The following is a 26,026-nucleotide window of genomic DNA, read 5'->3' as shown; positions in this document are numbered from 1 at the left end:
ATATCAGAATCAAGTTTATCATCACTCACATATGTAATGAAATCGGCAGCAGTACATAAAATTACTACGGTACTGTGCAAATGTCTTAGGCACCCTAGCTCTTTATAACACCATTCCCTGTCACACACAATCTCAAGAAATATGAAAATGCTGGCAAACATAGAGTTAATTTTTTTTTAAATGACCACAGCCAAACACACATGCCCAAAAACCTACTTTGAAAAGTTCTTAATTTTTGAACACTGATGAAACTTAACCTATTTATTTAATGCCAGCCATACATTGTGGCTTAAGAATGATTTTTTTTAAAAAGGAGGATATTCTGTATGGATTATTGATACATTGCCTCTGATAGTGGACAAAGAGAAATCATGCTGGTCAGGGTAACTCAGGGAAAATACCCAGACAGCCAGGTAACTGTAAACACTGGTAGTAATGAACAGCTTTAAGAGTTCAACCATTATCCTCTATCAATGCTAAGACAGTTGCCAGTTATCAAAGAAATCTAAACTTGGCTGAAGGTTTTGTAAGTTACTGGATGTACTTGTTATTACCAAAGAAAAATCACAATGAAGACAAAATAGGAAGAATTCAAGTCTCCCGAGCAGAAAGCATTCAGTCCAGGTCTTGTGTAACTATCGTAGAGCTTAATACAGGGCTGAGGATATTTTATTTATTTTTAATTTAGAGATACGAGATGGTAACAGACCCTTCTGGCCCAATGAGTTCTTGCCACCCAGTTGTACCTATGAGAACAGTTGGCCTTCTAGCCTGTGCGTCTTTGGAACGTGGGAGGAAACTGGAGCTCTTGGAAAAGACCCACACAGTCAAGGGGAGAACGTACAAACTCCTTCCAGGCAGCGGCGGGAATTGAACCCAGGTCACTGATGCTGTAATAGTGTCACCCTAACCGCTAGACTACCATATGCTGCCCTAAGCACAGGCTTTGAGATGTAAGAGCTACTGTGGGGTGACGGGTGAGAATGCTAAGCGCCATAATGAGTCCTGATCGTAGTACAAGTGTGTAACTCTCTCAGTACAGGCTTAGTGATTATTAGTGTAGAGCAGGGGCTCTCAACCTTTGTTACACCGTGAACCATTGCCATTAAGCAAAGGGTCCATGGACCCCAGGTTGGAAACCCCTGGTTAAGTGTGATACTCGTGTCTTATCACTGGATTTGTTCTACTGTGTCTTTTTAACAGAAAGGAGGTGCTTTGAAAAAGGGACCACTCGCTAAAGCCTTGCAGAGTGTCAAACAGGTTTTGCCCTACAACATGAACGAACTTCACTGGGATTCTCTGCACAGAACTAATCTACAGCAGTGTTACTGTTACTGCGGGGGACCTGGAGAGTAAGATTTGCAATACATTTTTCTATTAATTCTCCTGCCTCTGTATAGCTCTTGATTTTTCTCACTGGTGTGACTCATTCTTCCTTTGTTGGCTATTGAGGAGAATCTCGGGTGATATTGTACAGGTAGACTCTCTAGACATCCTTTAACATCATCTCCAAGCTAACCAATACAGCCCACCACTGGGTCACAACTGTCTAAGTTGTGGTTATCTGATGATGAGTTGTGGTTATCTGATGATGAGTTGTGGATATCTGATGATGAGTTGTGGATATCTGATGATGAGTTGTGGATATCTGATGATGAGTTGTGGTTATCTGATGATGAGTTGTGGATATCTGATGATGAGTTGTGGATATCTGATGATAAGTTATGGATATCTGATGATTAGAGGTATAGATAGAATGTACAACTAGCCCTTTTTCACAGGATGAAAATAGATGAAAAGAGAGGGCATAATTTTAAGGTGATTGGAGGAAGTTATAAGGGGGATGTCAAGGGAAGATTAGATGAGGGAACGTTTGGAACGTGCTGCCAGGGTTGGTGATAGAGGCGGATACATAGGGACATTTAAGAGACTCTTGGGCAAATATATGGAATTAAAATTGAGTGCGTTGTGGGAGGGAAGATTGGTCTTGGAGTAAGTTAAAAGGTCGGCATAACATTCTGGGCTGAAAGGCCTGTACTTTGCTGTACTGTTATAATGTTATTGTGGAAACTCATACAAACGAACATGAATGCTATTAAATTTAACAAGTCCAGAGTTTGTACATACGTCCATTCCTATGAACAGCAGAACTCGTTTCCTCTCTCTTGACTTTGATGAATAATTTGCTTTTATCAGGTACTTCTGCTACTATTCATTACAGTATTGTGACGGTAAGTTTAGAGTATTAATTATTTGCCAATTGACTTATGGACATCTTGACGAGGTTAGATCAGAGCTTATCACGTGGGGAATTACATCATTTGCTATGCCTGTGCACTGATTTGCAACACCCTGAACACTCCCCATAAAGTAAATGATTAGCTGGAAGGGGATGTTGTTAAATGTGCTGTCATCTAGTTATCAATGATTCATTAATGATCTGGATGATGGGGTGGTAAATTGGATTAATAAGTATGCAGATGATACTAAGATAGGTGGTGTTGTGGATAATGAAGTAGGTTTTCAAAGCTTGCAGAGAGATTTAGGCCAGTTAGAAGAGTGGGCTGAAAGATGGCAGATGGAGTTTAATGCTGATAAGTGTGAGGTGCTACATTTTGGTAGGACGTACATGGTAAATGGTAGGGCATTAAGGAATGCAGTAGAACAGAGTGATCTAGGAATAGTGGTGCATAGTTCCCTGAAGGTGGAATCTCATTGGGATAGGGTGGTGAAGAAAACTTTTGCTATGCTGGCCTTCATAAATCAGAGCATTGAGTATAGGAGTTGGGATGTAATGTTAAAATTGTACAAGGCATTGGTGAGGCCAAATTTGGAGTATTGTGTACAGTTCTGGTCACCGAATTATAGGAAAGATGTCAACAAAATAGAGAGAGTACAGAGGAGATTTACTAGAATGTTACCTGGGTTTCAGCACCTAAGTTACAGGGAAAGGTTGAACAAGTTAGGTCTTTATTCTTTGGAGCGTAGAAGGTAGAGGGGGGACTTGATAGAGGTATTTAAAATGATGAGGGGAATAGATAGAGTTGACGTGGATAGGCTTTTTCCATTGACAGTAGGGGAGATTCAAACAAAAGGACATGAGTTGAGAGTTAGGGGGCCAAATTTTAAGGGTAACACGAGGGGGAATTTCTTTACTCAGAGAGTGGTAGCTGTGTGGAACAAGCTTCCAGCAGAAGTGGTAGAGTCAGGTTTGGTATTGTCATTTAAAGTAAAATTGGATAGGTATATGGACAGGAAAGGAATGGAGGGTTATGGGCTGAGTGCAGGTCGGTGGGACTAGGAGAGTGTAAGCGTTCAGCACGGACTAGAAGGGCCGAGATGGCCTGTTTCCGTGCTGTAATTGCTGTTTCTCTACAGTAACAAATCTCCAGACCACCCTGATCCAGTAAGTGCAGCACTATGCAAAAGCTTTAGGCACGTGTGTATAGGTAGGGTTCCAAAGATGTTTGCACAGTACCGTAGTAATTTTGTGTATTACACTGTACTGCTGATGCAAAAAAAAACAAATTTCATGACGTGTGAGTGACGATAAACCTGATTCTGACATAGGTCTCTGTTGTGGGAAGGGGAGAGGGGAACAGTACTGTACGTTGCTACAGCATCAGCCATTATGCCTGCTTCTGTCTCCCATTGATGACGGGATACACTCACTCGAATGGGCAGGAGGCAGCTGAGGCGCACAGGGAGATTCAGTCCCTACCGTGTGTCAGAGGAGCTGCCGTGATTTTGGCTGTGGCTTAGAGAGGGAAGACTACAAAGAAGAGTGATTTTCACTAAGTACCTGGTGACGCAAAGACCCTGCCAGGGTCAAGGCTTGAGTTCAAAGTCCCGTGATCATTGGAGGCCTGACGTCTGGGCCAGGGATTGGAAGTGGGAGGTCCAATGGCTGCAGGTCTGAGGCCAAAGGACTGGTGGCCCGGAGGGGTCTGTCTCTGTGCGTGGGTGCGTGGTAGGATGGGAGAGGCGCTTGTTTTGCTTTTGATATATTTTGTTCTTGTTGCTGCTGCTTGTGTTGTTTTGCCGAACATCGTGGGCATGCTAAGTGGGCACCAGAACACCAGCTGCCCCCAGCACATCCTTGGGTTGTGTTGATTGTTAATGCAAATGATGTACCGTGAATCGGAATCTGATAGCACCTCCGATCTTGGTCATGGTCCATTAGCTGCAAGCTGTAACTTCCTGGATTTGGGTGCAATGGATGTTCGAAGTGTAAGAAATAGCAGTGGAAATGTACTTAGTGGCCACTCCTGTACCTAATAAAGTGGCCACTGCATTATGTCTGTGGTCTTCTGCTGTTGTAGCCCATCCGCTTCAGGCTCTGACATGTTCTGTGTTCAGAGACGCTCTTCTGCACACCAGTGTTGTAACGCGTGGTTCTTTGAGTTACTGTCACCTTCCTGTCAGCTTCTACCAGTATGGCCATTCTCCTTTAACCTCTCTCATTAACAAAGTGCGTTCACCCGCAGAACTGCCACTCACTGGATTTTTTAAAGATGTTTTTCGCGCCATCCTCTGTAAGCTCAAGCGACTTGTGCTTGAAAATCCCGGGAGATCAACGGTTTCTCAGATACTCAAACCACCCCATCTGGCACCAACAATCATTCCACAGTCAGAGTCACTTAGATCACATTCCTTCCCCATTCTGAAGTTTGGTCGTGCTTGACCATGTCTGCATGCTTTTATGCACTGAGTTGCTGCCACATGATCGACTGATGAGATACCTGCATCAATGAGCAGGTGTACAGGTGCATCTGGCAAAGGGGACACTGTGCGTAGATTCAAGGGAATTCCTTTAGCGTGGTTACTACAGCTCAGAAAATCACATTGTAATTAGATCTTCAGCACATGGGAGAATTACAGGAGTGATGTTTCTACCCCAGCAGCCTTGAATACAGTCTGAAAGACTTGTAGCTGGAGATAGCTCACAACAAGTATGGGCCAGGGTAGGTTGGAATACCCTGTATGTGAATGAGGTGACAATGATTTTTTTTAAATTTTCTAACCCCAGGTGGTACCTGAAGATGCTCCAGTGCTGCAGGTGTAAGCAGTGGTTCCACGAAGCCTGCACTCAGTGCCTGAGTGAGTCCATGATGTTCGGAGACAGGTCTGATCGCTTTCATGGAGTAAATTATCTGGGGAGGGGAGTGGAAGCAATGTTGTTCCTTCACCGACTGCAGGCTATTAGCAGAACTCTAGTACCTCGAGTTCAATCCTGACCTCCGGTGCTGTCTGTGTGGAGCCTGGGCGCACCTACAGAGACCTCGCAGAGGAGTAGCAAGATGGAGGCGCAGGGGAATGCAAATGGTGGAATCTGGAGCAACACAGAGGATGCTGGAGGGTCAGGCAGCATCTGTGGAGGGGAACAGACAGTCGACGTCTCAACCTCCCCCTCTGTGATTTTGGCTGCCCTCCTCTTTGACCTCACTCTTGTCCACGAAGTGCGACAACCCGTCCATTTCCCTCCACAGATGCTGCCTAACTCACTGAGTTCCTCCAGCATCTTGTGCGTTACTCCAGGTTCTAGCATCTGCTGTCTCTTGTGACTCCAGCATGTTTTAGGCTGTGGAGTAAACCTGGGGGAAGAAAACAGATTTACTGGGAGAGCAAGCAAACTCTACATACAGTACTGTGCAAAAGTCTTAGGCACATACATAGAGCCAGGGTGCCTAAGAATTTTGCATAGTACTATAGTAATTTTATGTATTGCACTGTACTGCTACTGTGAACAAAGACAAATTTCACAACACACGTGAGCGGTGATAAATCTGATTCTGATATGGGTCTCATTTGTGGACTGAGAGCGGGAAGAGGGTGAGGAGAGGGGAATCGTGGTTGGGAGACGGGGGAGTGGGAAGCACCGAAGACATTCTGTAATGATGAACCAATTGTTTGGAATCAAATGACCTTGCTTGGTATGTCAGGGATGGGCGTGTCTTGCACCTGCGCCACCCCCACCCTTGGCACTCCTTCTCTGCCACCTGACCCACACTCCTCCCGTGGAGCTCCACCCTTGCCATTCCCAACACCCTTTGCTCCTGCCAGGTTTACAAACTCACTCTCCGCTCCACATTGACAACTACAGTACTGTGCAGAAGTCTTGGGCAAAAGTCCTGGCTATATATCTGTGCCTAAGACTTTCGCACAGTACTGTGGATAACACAGGAGGTCAGCATTGAACTCTGGTCCCGATATTACCAATATTTGATTACTTGTTCTAATCTCCAAGGTAATAAACAATGTACTTCATCCTCTGCTGAAGAAGTGTGGAGTGAAATCCTGAAGCAGAACACAACACATCAGTAATTACAATCTGAAAACTTTTGTTAAGTTTTGTTTTTATGTTTGACCTAAGTCTGATAGGGGTAAAGCTAACTCTCTTAAATACCAAAGTGCACTCTTAAAACTGAAGGCCCCAAAGCTGGGATGAAACTTTTGAACCAATGCAGTACAGACGGGTTTTATGGTATGTCTGTATTTGTGTGCATGTGCTGTGGGACAGATTTATGACTGGTATGAGGGTTGATAGAGGAATCTGTCGTACTCAGCTTCATGGGGTTCATTCTTCCTGAAATTCTCCCAATCCTGTTAAATCCTTTGAACTTACAGGCCAGTCTTCGCAAAATAACATTTGTGTTGTTTACATTCTGCGAGTTGGTCAGCGAACTCGGCTCTAGGATTTCCTTCAGCCATAATTTCCCATTAACCAGCACAAGTAATAACACAAATATTCTGTTTTGTCTTTGTTTTAGATTTTATTTGTTTGTGTGTTCCGTGTGCAATAAAGGACCTGAATATATCAAGCGCCTGCCCCTCAGATGGTAAGATATTCAAACAAAGTTTTAAAAATGAACTTTAATATCATTGAAATGTATAATTGTCCCACATAACTTTACAGCTAATATATTAAGTTATAGAGCAAGGAAAGAGGCCCTTTGGGTCAACTTGTCTCTGTCTACCCTGAGCTGCAGTCGTATGGCTCCTAGCCCAATTGCTTCACAGCACCACTGAGCATTGACCAGGGTTCAAGTCCCGTCACTGTCTGTGAGTTTGTACATTCTCCCTGTGACCGCATGGCTTTCCTCTGGGCGCTCCAGTTGCCTCCCACAGTCCGCGAAGGTGTATGCTTAGGGTTAGTGAGTTGTGGGCATGCTCTGTTAGTGCCATAAGCACGGCGACGTTCGCGAGCTGCCCCCAGCACGATCTTCGGACTGTGTTGGTTGTTGATGCAAGCAATGCATTGCGCTCTCTGTTCTGATGGTACATGTGACAAATAAAGCTAATCTTTAACTAGTCCCTTTTGCCTATGATTGGCCCATACCCCTATGAACATTGTTAAAAAATTTAACCATGTATCTGTCTAAATGTCATTCAAGCGTTGTAATTGCACCTCTACAGTTTCTCTGGCAGCTCACTCCGTATAGTTGTCACCCTCTGTATGTAAATCTTTTTCCCTGGGTCCTTTCAAAACCTTGCCCCCATCACTGAATATCAATGCCCTCTAGCTTTAGACTCTCTTACCCAGAGAGGGAGATTGTGACCTTTCACTTTATCTATGGCCTTTTGTAGAAGTTAATCATTGTATATACTTTTTATAAGTCACCCCTACCTCCAAGAGGAGCACAACTTCGTTGTTGGGCTTGGAGGCTTCCTTGCATCAATGATCCTGAGAGCTGTTGGCTGGAATCAGGGCTTTATGCTTTGGCCCTTGGTAGGGTCACCATGCCAATTGGGTCAAAGGGTAGAGGTCAGACTAAAAGTGGTCCACTGGTCCTCCAGGTTCGGAAGTTCAGCTCAGGGCTAACAACCCTGACTGGTAAAACAAAATTGTTACAGAAGCAGCAATGAAGAATCCTTTTGTACAGATGGAGAGGGAGGACCTTCATTGCTGCCCTAAACGTCATTTCAACATTCCAGCTCACAGTAGGGTAACAACATCCATAAATTTTACATGAATATTATAGTGTAGGGAACTGTATGGTCGTGCACTTTGCTAGGAATAAATACGTAGACTATTTTCTAAATGGGGAGTGAATTCCAAAATCGGGGGGTGCAAACAGACCTGGCAGTCCTCGTGCAAAACTCTCGAAAGGTTGACTTGCACGTTGAGTCGGTAGTAAGGAAGGCGATGCAATGTTAGCATTCACTTTGAAAACACCAGAATATAAAAGCTAAGATGTAACACTGAGACTTTATAAGGCTTTGGTCAGACTGCACTGGAGTATTGTGAGCGGTTTTGGGCCCCTTATTTAAGGAAGGATGTGCAGGCATTGGAGAGGGTCTAGAGGAGGTTTATGAGAATGAAAGGGTTAATCAATGAGAAGCATTTGATAGCTCTGAGCCTGTAGTCACTGGAATTTGGGAAAATGAGCGGGGATCTAATTGAAACCTATGAAATATTGTAAGGCCTGGACAGAGTGGAGGTGGAGAGGGTGTTTCCAATTGTGGGTGAATTCAGGGCCAGAAGCCACAGCCTCAGAATAGAAGGATGTCCAATTTAGAACAGAGATGAGGATGAATTTCTTTAGCCAGAGGCAGGTGAATCTGTGGAATTCATTGCCATGGACAGCTGTGGAGGCCAATCACTGGGTGTAGTTAAAGCAGAGGCTCATAGGTTCTTGATTAGTACGGCATCAAAGATTATGGGAGCAGGCAGGAGAATTGGTTTGAGAGGGAAAATATATCAGCCATGATAGAATGGTGAGGCAGCTCTTTGAGGCTTCAATTAACATCCCGTTCTTTTGCTTCTAGGGTAGATGTCGTGCACCTTGTCTTATACAATTTAGGAGTCCGTGGCAAAAAGAAATATTTTGACTTTGAAGAAGAAATATTAATATTTATTAATCAAAACTGGTCAAGCCTCCAACTTGGAAAGGTAGGCGTGGTACTCCATAACTGTTTAGTTCAGAGTAAATTTATTATCGAAGTACATGTATGTCACCATCTTCAACTCTGAGATTCATTTTCTAGCAGGGCAATCACAGCAAATATGAGAAACACAGAAGAACCAATAAAAGACCACACTGAGCAGGACAGACAAACAACCAGTGTGCAAAAAAACCCCCACAACTAACTGCAAATACAAAAAGAAAGAGAGTTGTGCAGAGGCACTGGAAAAGGTGACAACAGTGATCCCAAATGTAACAGGAACGACCACTGGGGAGAGATTAAAGTATTTCAAACTCCACGGACATTTTTCTGAGGGGCCTTCTCAAAACCCCAGCTGTAATCAAATTAAATGTCAGCACCTAGAACTGAATTTTATGCTATATGGGCGGTTTTTTAAAGACTTGTCAATTAAAGTCCCAGCTATAATTAGATTAATAGTCCGTACTTGCACCAAATTTTCCCATTTTACTTCCGGTTCACAAACTCAACCTGCGGTTGGCAACAGGGCGTTCACTTCTCTTGAGTGAGTGGGGCAATGTTCGAGATTCAAACTTGTTTACTGTTATTCCTCAGTAGACGAGTGTAAACGAGAGCAAAATGATTGTTACTCCAGATCTGAGGCAGCATAAGCACAATAAGCATAAAGAACACAATAAAACTGTTAAATATAAATACATAAGGTTAGCTTATATACACAGACTGATTGTACCAAATCTGTATATAAAGTGACGCTAGGCACGGGGGTGTCTGTACATAAAGCGACTGACAGGAAATGATAAACAGTGGTGGTGGGGTGTGTGTGTATTTTAATGGTTTTAGCAGCCTGACTGCTGCTTTCAAATGTTGAGAGCTCTAGTTAATAATGTTACCAAATGCAGGTCAAAACCATTATTGACTTATATTTTGTAAACATTGAAAAGCCTAGACAGAGTGAACATGAAGATAAGAGAGCCTGGGACCAAAGGGCATTGCCTTAGAATAGAGGGATGTCCATTAAGATCAGAGATGAGGTGGAATCTCTTTAGCCAGAGGATGGTGAATCTGTGAAATTCATTTCCACAGACACACCTGTCGAGGCCAAGTCACTGGGTATATTTAAAGCGGAGGTTGATAGGTTCTTGATTAGTAAGGGTGTCAAAGGTGACTGGGAAAAGGCTGGAGAATGGGGTTGAGAAGCCATGATGGAATGGTGGAACAGACTTGAAGGGCTGAACAGCCGTATTCTGCTCCTATGCCTTATGGTTTTATAGTCTTGTGGTATTTGCAGGAGTTTAAAGAACTGCAGGACACATTTCAGATCAGAGGCAGAGGACATATTGCTATTGAAATGTTGCAATCTTCTGGATTGAATAATTGGTTCTATTTCTCTCTAGCTGACTGAAACTGCGATGCTTGAACGAAAGCAACATCTCCTTGATGCGTTAAACAGCTATAAAAGCCGGTGAGACTTTATCTTGTTGTTTTACAAGTGAGTACAATAGAAGGCACATCTGTGTATCATGATTTCAGTTACACAAGATGCTTCCTGATATAAACAACGCCCAGGTGCATAGTCTATTAAATCACAGCTTTTCATCTTGGGCTTTAGTGTTCACAGCTGCCATCATTCGTGATTTCTCTATCTACAATACATGCATTTCGGAGTTTCTCAAAGTGCAAGCCTGCCTGCGAACCTCCAAGATGGATTAAAAAAATCCAGTCCTATGCGTTCACCCGCAAATCAAAAACCCTCCTCTTCACATCCATCAGTGTTAGGAGACTGAATATTCAATATCACTATTACAGCAAGAATTCTCCCAGGAAGAAGGTCCCACCAACCTGTACTTGAAGGAGCAGCCTCCCAATGATACAATGGCTGCTATGTCTTCTGCTGTCAGATGTGTTATGGGCGACCACTCTAGATTAGACCTACAAATCACAAATGTAAAAGATTCTGCAGGTAGGACTAAAGAGCGGTCATTTTTGAGCTGAGGTCCTTCATCAGAATCCTGGCGGTCCTGTTGAAGGGTCTCGGCCCGATCGTCGACTCTTTATTCTTCTCAATAGATGCTGCCTGATCTGCTGAGTTCTCCGACATTTCATGTGTGTGTTACTCTCGATCTCTAGATTTCTGACCTGCAGAATCGCACGTGTCTAAGGTACTGCGGGTGCTGGAAATACAGAGCAACGCACACAGAATGCTGGAGGAACTCCGCAGGTCAGGCAGCTTCTATGGAGAGGAATGAACAGTTGACACTTTGGGCTGAGACCCTTCGTCAGGACTGGAAAGGAAGGGTGAAGAAGCCAGAACAAGGAGGTTGGGGGAGGGGAAGCCGAGTACAAAGTGGCAGGTGAGAGGGTGGTGGATGGAAGAGGGGATAAGTGGAGAAGGAGAGGAGAGTGGACCATGGGAGAAAGGGAAGGAGGACGGGCACCAGAAGGAGATGATAGGCAGGTGAGGAGAATGGGCAGGAGGATAGACAGAATGCAAAATGGAGAAAAGAAAGGAGGAGGAGGAGGAGAAATTACCAGAAGTTAGAAAAAGTGATGATCATGCCATCATGTTGGGAGGCTCAGCAGATGAAGTAAGTGTATAAGACCAGAATTAGGCCATTCTGCCCATTGAGTCTGCTCCACCATTCCATCATGGCTGATCCCAGATTCCATGCAACCCCATACACCTGCCTTCTCACCATATCCTTTGACGCCCTGACCAATCAGGAAATAATCAACTTCTGCCTTAAATATACCCACAGACTTGGCTCCACCACAGTTTGTGGCAGAGCATTCCACAGATTTACTACCTTCTGGCCACAAAAACGCCTCCTTACTTCTTTTCTAAAGCCTCAATTTTGCAGCTGTGCCCTCTAGTTCTGGATACACCCACCACAGGAAACATCCTCTCCCCACCCACCCTATCTAGTCTTTTCAACATTCGTTAGGTTTCAGTGAGATTCCCCCCCCTCCCCCCCCCAACATTCTTCTAGATTCCCTTGAGTACAGGCCCAAAGCTGCCAAATGCTCCTCATATGTTAACCCCTTCATTCCTGGAATCATCCACGTGAACCTCCCCTGGACTCTCTCCAATGATAACACATCCTGTCTGAAATACGGGGTGCAAAACTGTTGACAGTATGCCAAGTGCAGTCTGACTAGTGTCTTATAAAGCTTCATTAATATCTCCTTGCTTTTATATTCTATTCCCCTTGAAATAAATGCCAATGTTGCATTTGCTGCCTTTACCACAGACTCAACCTGTAAATTAACCTTCTGGGAGTCTTGCACGAGGACTCCTAAGTCCCTCCGCACCTCTGATGTTTGAGCCTTCTGTCCATTTAGATAATAGTCCACACTATTGTTCCTTTTACCAAAATGCATTGTCATACATTTCCCAGCACTGTATTCCATCTGCCACTTTTTTGCCCATTCTTCCAATTTGTCTTAAGTCCTGCGGCAATCACATTGTTTTCTCAGCACTACCTACCCCTCTACCTATCTTCATATCATCTGCAAAGTTTGCCACAAAGCCATCAATTCCATTATCTAAATCATTGACAAACAATGTGAAAAGTAGTGGTCCCAATATCAACCCCTGAGGAACACCACTAGTCACCAGTAGCCAACCAGAAAAGGCCCCTTTTATTCCCACTGTGCCTGTCAGCCATTCTGCTATCCATGTCAATATCCTTCCTGTAATGCTGTAGGATTTTGAAGCGTTGCACCTCCAATTTGATTAAATTTGCAGCATCTTCTGGGGGAAGCTAATGAGGGTGGGTGTTGTGTAAATTGGAGATGTCCGTCTGGAGTGCTGTTGGGTTAATGTTTGGTTTAAGTCAGTCCGGAGTTAAATGCACTATTGAGAAAGGTGTATCTGTCCACTGAAGGAAGCATTCTTCCCACTATCTCTTCAATGTGGAGGGTGTGAATTCTACCCAAGTCTGTTCATACTATTTTCCTTCATCATTATTTTTAATTAAAAAGGTCAATACAGATAACATTCCTCATTGGTTATCAGCTAATCAATGGAACATTTGATGAAGGGATTACTGTAGTACTCCGCTGATCAATATTCTGCTGTAATAAGTTTACACAAGAGTAAAGAATTTCAGATTCTGACCATCGTTGGGAGTTTTATCTACATGTTAACTCAGAGACTGATGAGGAAGTGAGTTTAAAAGGATAAAAGTAGTTTTCCTCAGACATTGAAGCTTACACTCAGTGGCCACTTTATTAGGTACACCTGCTCATTAATGTAAACATCTAATCAGCCAATCATGTGGCAGCAACTCAATGCATAAAAGCATGCAGACATGGTCAGGAGATTCAGTTGTTGTACAGACCAAACATCAGAAAGGGGAAGAAATGTGATCTAAGTTGACATTAATCGTGGAATCATTGTTGGTGCCAGATGGGGTGGTTTGAGTATCTCCTGAGGGTTCCACGCACACAGAATGATGCAAAAAAAACAAAAACATTCAGTGCGTGGCAGTTCTGTAAGTGAAAATGTCTTGTTAATGACGAGGGTCAGAGGAGGTTGACCAGACTGATTCAAGCTGACAGGAAGGCTACAGTAACTCAAATAACCATGTTACAACAGTAGTGTGCAGAAGAGCATCTTTGAATGCACAACTTGTCGAACCTTGAAGTGGATGGGCAGCAGAGGACCACAGATTAGGTACAAGAAGTACCTAATAAAATGGCCATTAAGAGTAATATTAAAATGAGAAAATTCTTTTACAAGTGCCAGCCAGACTCACTGCTACTAACCGTCACCTGTTCTGATCTTTTGTCCAAGCTGAGGACATTTCTACCAAAGCTGGCATTCATTTGCTGTCCGGTAGATAATCCGATTGCTAACACACCCTTCCCTTCTCTGGGAGCAGCAATGCCAAAAGGGCTTTGGGCAACACAGTAGCGTAGTGGTTAGCACACTTTACAGTGCCAGCGACCCAGGTTCAATTCCTAAGGAGTTTGTACGTTCTCCCCATGACTGTGGGTTTCCTTCAGGTGCTCTGGTTTCCTCCCACAGTCCAAAGACACACCAGTTGGTAGGTTAGTTGGTCATTGCAAAGAGTCCTGTGAATAGGCTAGGGTTAAATTAGGGGTTGCTGGGTGGAAGGACCTATTTCAGCTGTACCCAAATAATAAACGAGAAAGCTTGTCACTGGGAAGACGATGCTCATCACCCATCTCCACTCATGGGTGGCTAGAGGTCATTTTTGCAGTTAATAGTTGTGACAGAAATAGAGATTGCCGTATTGATATGGCTTGCAGTTCATGAAGTTGCCTTTGTCCTCATCAGAGGACGCTTGTCAGTGCTGGATTTTGAGTAGCTTGACCTGCTGCCTGCCATCCCAGATATGGCTGATTGGACCTGCTAGACCAGGAAGGTGTACTTCCCCAAAATGATGGGAGGGCTGCCCCTGTGAATACTAAGGCATGGCTGTAGGTCCTTGCTCCTAGATTGGGGTTCATGGCTTTTGTGGAAACTGGAGGAGGAAGACGAACACCTTAAGTGGGAAACCTTTTTTTCTGTGTTGGGATTGGACTTCTGTCTGTAGTGTGTTCAGTCCAATCTTGCTGTCCAGTATTTGGCATCCATTCTACTCAGTTGCAGAGAACTTCATGAGTTCCCTCCATGTGAGAAGCCCGACTGAAACCTAGTTTTCAATCCCTCCATTGTCCTCTCTGCTGCTTAGCTCTGTAACTACCTTCTCTCCAAGTCAATTTTCCCCTCTCATTCTGCCCTCTTGGTCCTTCTTCCTCTCCCCCCACCTCCCAAATCACCTCACCATTGACAGTCGAGACCTCCAACCCAAAGCTCACAAGTTCCATTTCCTGTTCGATCCTCCTTGTTACCTCACCTCTTCACTCAGCTTCAGATTAATTGCCTGACTATCTCCACATGTGGCTTGAGGTACATTTTTGTCTGAAGCTTGTGGGGTAAACCTTGCATGGTTTTCACCATGTTAAGGGTAATTTATAGCGAGTTCTTGAATGATGCAAATATGCGAGCATTTTCCGAAAAAAAATGTAATGTTATTTGTGTTGGGAGCTTGAACCCAAACCAAAGGGAATGAAATGCTGATTTTAAAAAATAGCCTTTTATATTCTTGTCTGTTACAGATTTATCTGTGGTAAAGAAATTAAAAAGAAAAAATGTATTTTCCGTCTCCGTACCCGAGTACCACCAGTTCCTCCGAATGTTATTTTGCCTGATAACGTTGGCCAGCTGACAGATCATGCTTCGAATGAGATCAAGAGGAGAGGAAAAAATTTAGTGTTTGCACCCAAGTATGGGTATGTACAGTGTGTATTATACTCCGTCTTTGTCAGTGGAAAAAATGAGGCTGAATTTTCACAGCTGCAATGATGGTGAAACTAAAATTCTTTATTGTAAATCATACTAACGCTGAGAACAGTTTCAGTTCCGAGAACACATTTCACGTCGCATGCCGGTGATAATAAACCTGATTCTGATCCGTATTCTGAGTTTGTGTACAGGTGACTGGAAATCTCAAAGTTACGTCCGGCTGTTGCAAACATCAAGCTGTTTTGCATCCTTTGCAAGTATAAGATTCAGAGAACTAACAAGATTTAAGAATTGCTAAACTATTGCCACCTTAATGGTATAGAATTACTAACAATTATATTTTAATAATTGCCATAATCAGAATTCAGTTTAATATCACTGGCATATTTTGTGAAATTTGTTTTGCAGCAGCAGTAAATTACAATATATAATAATTTAAAAACTAAAGAAAAAATAGTGAAAAGGTGAAGAAGCTATTCCTAAAACATTGAGTGTATCTTCAGGCTCCTGTGACTCCTCGTTGTTGGTAGCAATGAGAAGAGGACATGTCCTGGGTGGGGTGATGGAGGTCCTAAATTATGGACAATACTATTTATGCCTGATTGCTGGCCCTCCTGCAAAATACTTTGGAATGTTTCTTGGACAAATTAGGATTTTTGGGAAGTTAAAGTTACTTCATTTAGATTTATTGATGTGGGAAGCACTTTGGCTCATTAAAAAAAACAGTACTATATATGTGAGACACAAGGCTGGATCTGGAACAACACACAAAGGAGCTGGAGGAACTCTGTGGGTCAGGCAGCGTCTGTAGTGGGAACACCTTAGAACACCTGGAGAATAAAGACGTTTATGTAAGGCTCCTTTTCATTGACTACAGCTCTGCCTTTAATACCATCATTCCAAATAAACTGATTCCTAAGCTCTGGAACCTGGGTCTTAGCACTCAGATCTGCAGCTGGATCTTCAACTTCCTCACAGACAGGACCCAGGCTGTAAAAATAGGGGACAAGCTCTCCTCTACAATCACTCTGAGCACCGGTACCCCACAAGGCTGTGTACTCATTCCCCTGCTGTACTCACTGTACACCCATGATTGTGTAGCCAAGTTTTCATCGAACTCAATATATAAGTTTGCTGATCACACCACAATTGTAGGCTGTATCTTGGGTAATGATGAGTCTGAGTACAGAGAGGAAATTAAGAACCTGGTGGCATGGTGCGAAGACAATAACCTATCCCTCAACGTCAGCAAGACGAAGGAATTGGTTGTTGACTTCAGAAGGAGTAGCGGACCGCACAACCCCATCTACATCGGTGGTGCGCAGGTGGAACAGGTCAAGAGCTTTAAGTTCCTCAGGGTGAATATCACAAATGACCTGACTTGGTCTAACCAAGCAGAGTCCACTGCCAAGAAGGCCCACCAGCGCCTTTACTTCCTGAGAAAGCTGAAGAAATTTGGCCTGTCCCCTAAAACCCTCACTAATTTTTATAGATGCACCATAGAAAGCATTCTTCTAGGGTGCATCACAACCTGGTATGGAAGTTGTCCTGTCCAAGACCGGAAGAAGCTGCAGAAGATCGTGAATACAGCCCAGCACATCACACAGACCAATCTTCCATCCTTGGACTCACTTTACACCGCACGCTGTCAGAGCAGTGCTGCCAGGATAATCGAGGACACGACCCACCCAACCAACACACTTTTTGTCCCTCTTCCCTCTGGGAGAAGGTTCAGGAGCTTGAAGATTCGTACAGCCAGATTTGGGAACAGCTTCTTTCCAACTGTGATAAGACTGCTGAACGGATCCTGACCCGGATCTGGGCCGTACCTTCCAAATATCCGGACCTGACTTGCACTACCTTACTTTCCCTTTTCTATTTTCTAATTATGATTTATAATTTAAATTTTTATTATATTTACTTTGATTTGTACTTCAGGGAGCGCGAAGCGCAGAATCAAATATCGCTGTGATGATCGTACGCTCTAGTATCAATTGTTTGGTGACAATAAAGTAAAGTGAATGAACAGTCAAAGTTTCAGATCTAGACTTGACCTAAAAAAGTCAAGTGTTTATTTCCTTCCATAGATGCTGCCAAACCTGCAGAATTCCTCCAGCATTTTGTGTGTTGCTTCACATTTGTGAATTGTAATTCCCTACAATAAAAATATAAGGGGTTTAAAATAATAATTATTCTGGATTTTTAAAGCTCCTGTATTATACCTCAGAGCATGCATGTCCCGATGGCTACTTTGTACTATGTCAGATGTTTAAAATATTAGTTGAAATTTGTGGTTTTTCTGTTCTCGTTCGCTGTAAACTCTCTTTATTTTGATTGGCGCTCAGCCTGAGCAGCCTGAAAGCTAATCACATTGAAGGGGTTTTAAAGACAAGAAACCAGAATAGTAAAAGCACAGATTTTAACTAATATTTGAGGGGCACAACGAATCCCATTGGACTGAATGCCTGACACAAAAATGAATTTAAAAAAAGGGGGAGCTCCAGTGCCTCTGACGGGTTATCGAGGTCACTGACAAACACAGCTACACTGGCCACAAAATAATGTGTTTGCAGTAGAGAGTTTGGCACAGATTGGATGGGCTGATGGGCCTGTTTTTGTGACTCTAAACACTAACTGCGTGCAACGTCTGAAATACAGCAGACAGAATTATCAGCATCTAGCAAGACGGGCATAATTCTTTGCTGCAGTCAATTTGATTATGAAACTGATATTAAGAGATTTCAAAGTTCAGAGTAAATTTATCATCAAAGTACATGCTTGTTACCATGTACAACCCTGAGATACATTTTCTTGCGGGCACACTCAATAAATCTAAACTGAATAATAACCAGAACAGAATCAATGAAAGACCATTTTTATTCAACCTGTGTGCAAAAGACATCAGGCTGTGCGAATATTAAGAGAAATAATAAATAAATAAGCAAGCAAGCAGGCAAGCAATTAATATCAAGAGCATGAGATGAAGAGTCCTTGAAAGTGAATTCATAGGTTGTGGGAACATTTCACACTGGTGCAAGTATGGTGGAGGGAAGTTATCCTCCCTGGTTCAAGAGCCTGATGGTCGAGGGTTTTAATACCACAATTCCAGTGTTTGTTATTGTTTTCTCTTTTTTTTTGTTGCTGTTTTCAACTTGCCGTCATTTCTCTTCTGGGAATACTCTCCTTGGAGAAGCCGTCTTCCTCTCTATGATGGGGTTTCCTGACTATCTGTCCTGCCTTAGTTACTCTCAATTTTTTTCCATTTGCCTTCTTTATTTTGTTAAGACCATAAGATATAGGAGCCAAATTTGGTCATTTGGCCCATGGAGACTGCTCCGCCATTTCATCATGACTGATCCATTTTTCCTCTCAGCCCCAATCTCCTGCCTTTTCTCTGTATCCGTTCATGTTTTGACAAATCAAGGATCTATCAACCTCTGCCTTAAGTATACATACAGACTTGGCTTCCACGGCTGCCTGTGGCAAAGAATTCCACAGATTCACCACCCTCTGTCTAAAGAAATTCCTCCTCATCGTCATTCTAAAAGGACGCCCCTCTATTCTGAGGCTGTATCCTCTGGTCCTACTCTCCCACCATTGGAAACATCCTCTCCACATCCACTCTATCAAGACCTTTCACCATTCGATAGGTTTCAATTAGGTCACCCCTCATTCCTCTGAATTCCAGTGAATACAGGGCCAAAGCCATCAAACTCACTTCCTATGACAAGTTGTTTAATCCTGGAATCATTTTTGTGAACCTCCTAAGATACGGCCAAGTCTTCTTTCCCACTTAAATCATGTTTACTTTCTCACTCTTCTGGTTTTGTCAAGGGGTTGTCCTGAACCGTAAACTCTGTTTCTCCCTCTGCTGATGCTGACTGATCTGCTGAGCATCCCTTGCATTTTCCGTTTCTGTTGCCTGTGTTGAGTACTCAGTTGTCCTTGTTGTGTTGCAGCCCCCTGCCAGAAGTCCCACCACCTCGCAGGCGGCAGCTTCCGCTGAAATGGGGGAGAAAGAACAGGAAATCGAGCTGGTTTCTGCAGGATGCCGTTCCAAAGGTTAGTCACACAATGCGATTCTGGGAAATCACTGCGCCATGTTCTAACAAACGGAATAACGTTACTCTAGTCTGAAACTGAAGATCACTCCCCTAGTGTGAATTTGTGTCCAGAATCCACCACCACTGTCAATTTTTTTTCAAAAAAACTAGACATTTGAAATTAGAACAGAAATGCTGGAAACATTCAGCAGGTCAGGCCGCATCTGTGGAGAATAATGCTCAGGTTCTGCTGAGCACAGTGGGCATGTAATTTTGACACCAGAGTATGCAGCGACACTTGCGGGCTGCCCCCAGTACACCCTTGGGCTGAGCTGGTTGTTCAGGCAAGCGAACACGTTTCACTGTGTTTCAATGCACACGTGATAAACAAATCTGAATCTTGAAACTGGCCTCCTCCTGAACCGTGAACGTCAGGAGTGGCCTGGTAGCAAACCCTTGCCCTTGTAAGGGCCAAGATCAATCCCAGGGCTGATGCAGGGGGCATTTCCCAGAGTTACATACAAAGTGATGGACTTGCAAGGTGAGGAAAGTGGGAACACAGAAGCTGGAGGGGATATTTTCACTAGTAAACAAGACTAGAACTTGGGTATGTAGCCTCAAGATTCAGGGGAATAGATTTAGGATGGAAATGAGAAGGATCTGGTTTATGACAGAGAGGAAATCTTTGCCCAGGGAAGCAGTAGAAGCCACACCATTAAATATACTTAAGACACAGTTGGATTTTTTTTCCGCATTACAGGGGAATTGCGGGTTATGGGGAAAAGGCAGGTAGGTGGAGCTGAGCCCATGGCCAGATCAGCCATGATCTTATAGAATGGTGGAGCAGGCTCGACGGGCCAGATGGCCGACTCCTGATCCTAGTTCTTGTGTTCCTGTGAGATTTAATTTAAGTTTCCAAAGTTATGAGTGTTTTTGATTGAGGAACGAACTTGACACCATTACTGGTGAGTTAGTAAACCGAGGGCATTCTTTAGAGGAAGCAGCTGCAAGATTAGGGTCATTTTGGAATTTGTTTTATACGTTGTTTTGATTTCCAACCCTACGCCTGAATTACCTGGAGACAGACCATTGGGAAGGGCCTTTACTCTGCTTCGTAAGAAATTAAACAGGAACAGTAGTAGACTTTCAGTCCTCGTACCCTGTTCTTTTAGATTATGGTTGATAACTTTTTCCCTGCACAGACCCCTTAAACCAGGAGTTCCCAACCTTTTTTATGCCGTGGACCAAGCAAGGGTTGTGTGGACCCCAGGATGGGAACCGCTGCCTTAAACACCATCTCCCATTTTATTTAACAGCTGTCTCTGTATTGAACACATTAAGCAACTGAGCCTCCACATCTAACTTCAGTGGAGAATCCAAAAGTTCACCACCATCTGGACAAAGAAATTCCTTCTCATCTCTGTCCTGAACGGCCAACCCCTTAATCTGACCCAAGGCCAGGGGAAAGTTCTTCTTTGTCAGTTCCTGTAGACACGAGCCTTTTCTCATCCACTCTATGGGTCCTTGGTTAAAGATCAAGTTCAAGATTAATTGTCATTCAAGCATGCACATGAATACCGCCAAATTAAATAGTGTTCCTCCAGGACCAAGGTACAAGACACAATACCAATAGTCACACACAGCAGAAAGTACATATAGCACATATAATAACACATACACTCACAACAGTATAATATCTAGGGTGGTCTGTTGCAGTTGAATGGCCTTTTGCAATGTCATGTTAAATGGAGTAGGCTCAATAGATCTGCCCCGATCTCATTCCCCACTTGACCTTGGGTGACATTTTTTGTAAACACAAAAGATTCTGTAGATGTCAGAAATCCAGAGCAACACACACAAAATGCTGGGGGAACTCAGCAGGTGAGACAGCATCGATGGAGAGGAATAAGCTGTCAACCGAGAACATGTCGACTGTTTCTTCATTTCCATAGATGCTGCCTGACCTGCTGAACTCCTCCAGCATTTTGTCAGATTTATTGTGTTGCTTGGCTGTGATTAAGGCACATTTATGTACAACTTGTAACGGTGTTTGAGCTCATAATGAAGGCAAAGAAATTCAGACCTCTTCTGGGCTGGGAAGAGACCTGTGGAGCATAAATACTAACCTGGGTGGTCAGGGCAAATGGGTGGTTCCTATTCTCTACATTCTGGTTCAGTTGTTGAAATATGAAGTGGGTATTTCAGAGCCCAAGGGATAGTCCTTAGATCAAGACATTCACCAAGAGTGCTTGGTGAAGAGGCCTATAAATGTTGTACAACACTCCTCGAAGATGGGAAATTTCACCCCCTGCCAAAGTCTTAACAGAGCAAAAGAAATTCCTCTGGAAGCCACTGATCGTACTTTGTGTGATAAAGATCTTTAAAAGATTAACTTTATCTGTCACAAACATACCTACGGTGAAATGCAACCGAGAGAAAATCTGCAGATGCTGGAAATCCAAGCAACACACACAAAATGCTCCAGTCCTGCTGAAGGGTCTCGTTCCGAAACATCAACTGTACTCTTTTTTAAAAATCCAGCATTTTGTGTGTGTTTCTTAGATTTGCAGCATCTGCAGATTTTCTTCCGTTTGTGTTTGGCCTGCTGAGTTAGTACAGGGAAATGCGTTGTTTTGCATTGACAGCCAACACGGTCCGAGATGTGCTGGGGGCAGCCCGCAAATGTTACCATGCTTCCAGCGATAACAGAGCATGCCCACAGCTTACTGACCCTAACTTGTGTATCTTTGGAATGTGGGAGGAAATCAGAGTACCCAGAGGAAACACGCACGGTCGCGGGCAGAACGTACAAACTTCTTATAGATGGTGGAGGGAATCAAACCTGAATCTGGTAGCACTAACCGCGAAGAGGATGTTGTTGACGAAAGTGACCGTCACTACACATTTGAAGCAAGCTGGTATTTCACTTCGGTGATGTGCTTCAGAAGTCGATAATGATTTGAAAATAAACACATTAATTTCTCTTTTCCAACTACAGAGTGACTTCTCTACAGCTGAGAGCACAAGCTACCATTTGGCAAACATATTTGACTTTACAGTGGATGACATTCAGAGTTTGAGAAGGTGAGTGACTTCGCAAGGGGTAGCAGGCCTGTAGTAAGGACACAAGAAGGGCCACATAAACCAGAGGACATGGGTTAAGAGTGAAGGGGGAAAAGTTTAAAGGGAACTTTAGGGGGGGGGCTTCTTCACGCAGAGAGTGGTGGGAGTGTGGAATGAGCTGCCAGATGAAGAGGTGAATGCGAGCTCACTTTTAACATTTAAGAAAAACTTGGACAGGTACATGGATGAGAGGGGCATGGAGGGTTATGGTCTAGGTGCAGGTCAGTGGGACTAGGCAGAAAAAATGGTTCGGCACAGCCAAGAAGGGCCAAAAGGCCTGTTTCTGTGCTGTAATGTTCTATGGTTCTTTTGTCACTTGTACATCAAGCCATACAGTGAAATGTGTCATTTGGGTCAACGATCGACACAGACTGGGAATTGTGCTGGGGGAGATTTCTATATTTTGCATCCTTTCAAGCTGTTTGTAATTCTCTAATTTCCCTTTATAAGCCTGCATTGTTGAAAGTTCATCCTTGATCAGAGGTAACAATAATAGTCTAACTTTAAATAGCTAGCACTTGTGAAGGAAAAAGAGAAAAAAGATTAGCTTCATTTAAGAAAAACTTGGACAAGTACATGGATGAGAGGTGTATGGAGGGATATGGTCTAGGTGCAGGTCAGTGGGACTAGGCAGGAAAATGGTTCAGCACAGCCAAGAAGGGCCAAAAGGCCTGTTTCTGTGCTGTAATGTTCTATGGTTCTATGTCTCCTGGGACTGGCTGCTCTGGACTTTTACCAGTGCTTCCCTGAGCCAATTGATAGAGGAGCTCAAAATTATAGAGTGATAGAGCATTCCAGCAGAGAAATCCGTCCTTTGGCTCAGTTAGTCTGTGTTGAACTGATATTCTGCCTGGTCCCGTCACCTGGACGATAGCCATGTACCTGTCGGAACTTCTCTAAATGTTGCAATCGAATCTGCATCCACCACTTACACTGGCAGCTCATTTCACACTTGCACCACTGAATGAGAAGTTCACCCTCAAGTTCTCCTTAAATATTTCCCCTTTCACCCTTAACCTATGACCTCTAGTTCTAGTCTCACCCAACCTCAGTGTCGTAGAGCACTACAGAACAGCAACAGACCCTTTGGCCCATCAAGGCCATGCCAGACTGTTATTCCGTGTAGTCCCATCACCTAAACCTTTGTTCTCCATACCCCTCATGTCCTTGTATTTATCCAAACTTACCACCTCAAACTTCGCTCGAGCCTCCCTCCACCACTTCCAATGGCAACTAATTTCACACTCACACCACGTCCTAAATGAAGAAGTTCCCCTTAAATAATTCTCCTTTCACCCTTAACCTATGACCTCTAGTCATAGGTTACTGGAGGTGAGAGGGAAGAGATTTAGTAAGAATCTGAGGGGCAACCTTTTCACCTAAAAGTTGGTCTGTATACAGAATGAGGTGCCAGAGGAAGTGTTTGAGGCATGTACATTAACAGTTAAAAGATACTGTGAAAGGTACATGGATGGAAAATATTTACAGCGATATGGGCCAATGATACTAGCTTAGATGGGAATCTTGGTTGGCTTCAACCAGAGAACCATTTCCATTCTTTGAGTCCAAATCTGCCATCTCCCTGCTCTGGCCTGTATGTGAAGCCAGGTCTTGTGTTGTCCCTCAAAGCCACTTGGTTTAATTAGGATGGGAATTAGGTATGGCGAGAAGGCAGGTGTATGGAGTTGAATCGGATCCAGGATCAGACATCATGGAATGGTGGAGCAGACTCGATGGGCTGAATGGCCTAATTCTGCTCCTATGCCTTGTGCTGGCTTTGCCAATGATGCCCAGGTATTGATCATGGTTCTAGTGAGGCTGGAGTTGTAGCCCAACCACTTCTCCACCGCTGACCCTTGAGAAACCACTGGCGCCATGATTACTTGCTCCCATCATTCCAGAGATTTTAGTTCCTCCCTTTCTTCATCAGTTTCAGTGATCGCTCTGAGGGAACCTTTAACTCGGACCTCGATTCGACGGACGCAGCAAGTACTTCTGGATCTGCCTCAACAAGTGTTTCTGGGGACTCACGGTAAGAGCAAAAGCGTTCTTCTGCGAATGTTTTCAGATCAGTTTGCAAATGTTGGTTAGTTTTGTCCACGACTGGAGAAAGATTTGTCCTAGCCTACCTTGGGCAGGCAGTAATGATTCTTTCTGTGTGTTGGGAGATTACAGTGGAATCTGGGAGACTGTGCACCGCATTATCCTGACTGCCTGTACTTTGTTTTCTTGCCTGCAGAAGGACCTTGGGGAGTCGGAAAAGAAAGGCACCCGTGGAATATTCGCTAAACACCAAAAACAGTCGTAAGGAAACCATCTACACACGTACAGCTAATGGAATGGGCCGGGCGGAACAATCGAAGGATAACAACTACCTTAACACCCACACCTTTGATAGTATGAGTGATGATGAAACCTCACTGTCCAACCTTAAATCCTCCATCACAAGTTACTTTGGCGCAGCCGGCAGACTGGCTTGTGGTGAGAAGTTCCAGGTCCTTGCCCGCAGGGTGACCCTGGATGGGAACGTGCAGTACCTCGTCCAATGGGAAGGTGCCACTCCATACTGAGGCATAACCGGCAACTCCATCCGGTAGCCAGAGGGCCACCGAGATTCCGAGCCAGGGCTGGACACTCTCCTGTACCTGGTACAAGGTGAAAACTGGCCACCACGGAGCCATCTTATTTACCAGAAAGAGTCATTTCATTGAAGATTTGAGATCTCCTCAGCAATTACTGTACTAATGCATTTTTAAAAATTGGTACAGAAGTCTTTTTTTTTTGCTGCTGGTTGTAGCTAGAGTTAAGTTAATACCCACTGAGGAGCATTTTTGGTGCAATCCGTATGTGCGTTTGCCCTGAATGAGTACTGGACTGGCTTTGACCAGCCGAGCGAGTGACTTGCCTTCATCCACTGAGTAACATCGAACGTGGAGTTGATGTGGAGATCTAACCTCTTCGACAAAGTGAACTCGCCATCCGATGTGGTCTACCTTGACACCCGTCTCATGGGTTCCTGTTTCTCTCCCGGATTGCGTTGCTGACGTGGATCACCGTGGCTGTCTTGCGGCTCCACGATTTAAGGATGGAGTGGGGGGGGGGGGGGGGAGGGGGGAAGAGTGGATTTGTGCTTTCGGGAAGGAAGACCAGAAGCTTTACTAAGAGATTAGGGTGGAGGTGTGATTGCCGTGAATGTAGGTGGATTGTGATTTTTGCAGATTTTCTTTTTTTAAAAAAAAGCACCAAGTCTGAGATAGCAGTGATTGGAAATGGATGATACGTACTGAGAAGGTGGGACTAGGCCTCAAGGTTGACCTTGTGGGCTCCACTGTATCTGCTGCACATTTAGCGCTTTTTTTATGTAATCTATTTCCATACACAGCTCTGCTTTAGATATAGAGTCACACCAGCTTGTTATATAGCCAGTTGTGACTGATCAAAGTACACCTAGCTTTTGAAGGCTGGCCTCGGCTGCTGGAACTTTACTGTTAGCTGTGTTTTATTGCTTTTGACAAAGGGCAGCTGCCTTGTCTATTGGCTGAAGCAGTAACTGACAGGGTAAGGTGATACACAGTTGAGCTGTTGCTGCTGTAGGTTACCCCCCCTCCCCTGGGTACCTACACGTCCCGCACAACCGTCAAAGTAGGGCATGTATGGGATG

The 26,026-nt window shown here is 43.9% G+C and overlaps 1 protein-coding gene across 1 annotated transcript in view; it reads left to right on the top strand.

The window, feature by feature from the left end:
* Positions 1–25,417, top strand: part of phf19 (PHD finger protein 19) — a 44,687-nt gene extending 19,270 nt beyond the window's left edge. Inside the window, exons 6-15 of the mRNA XM_073050245.1 lie at positions 1,204–1,352; positions 5,030–5,125; positions 6,771–6,839; positions 8,770–8,893; positions 10,281–10,348; positions 15,013–15,186; positions 19,159–19,261; positions 22,241–22,326; positions 24,296–24,397; positions 24,605–25,417. Coding sequence (XP_072906346.1) covers positions 1,204–1,352; positions 5,030–5,125; positions 6,771–6,839; positions 8,770–8,893; positions 10,281–10,348; positions 15,013–15,186; positions 19,159–19,261; positions 22,241–22,326; positions 24,296–24,397; positions 24,605–24,935 — 1,302 coding nt within the window. The 3' untranslated portion in view covers positions 24,936–25,417. The remainder of the gene's footprint in view (positions 1–1,203; positions 1,353–5,029; positions 5,126–6,770; positions 6,840–8,769; positions 8,894–10,280; positions 10,349–15,012; positions 15,187–19,158; positions 19,262–22,240; positions 22,327–24,295; positions 24,398–24,604) is intronic.
* The last annotated feature ends 609 nt before the right edge of the window (positions 25,418–26,026 follow it).

This window comes from Hemitrygon akajei, chromosome 7 (genome assembly GCF_048418815.1).
Source record: "Hemitrygon akajei chromosome 7, sHemAka1.3, whole genome shotgun sequence".
Taxonomy (NCBI): domain Eukaryota; kingdom Metazoa; phylum Chordata; class Chondrichthyes; order Myliobatiformes; family Dasyatidae; genus Hemitrygon; species Hemitrygon akajei.
Note: the sequence above shows the minus strand (reverse complement) of the source record. Positions and strands in the feature narration are given on the sequence as shown.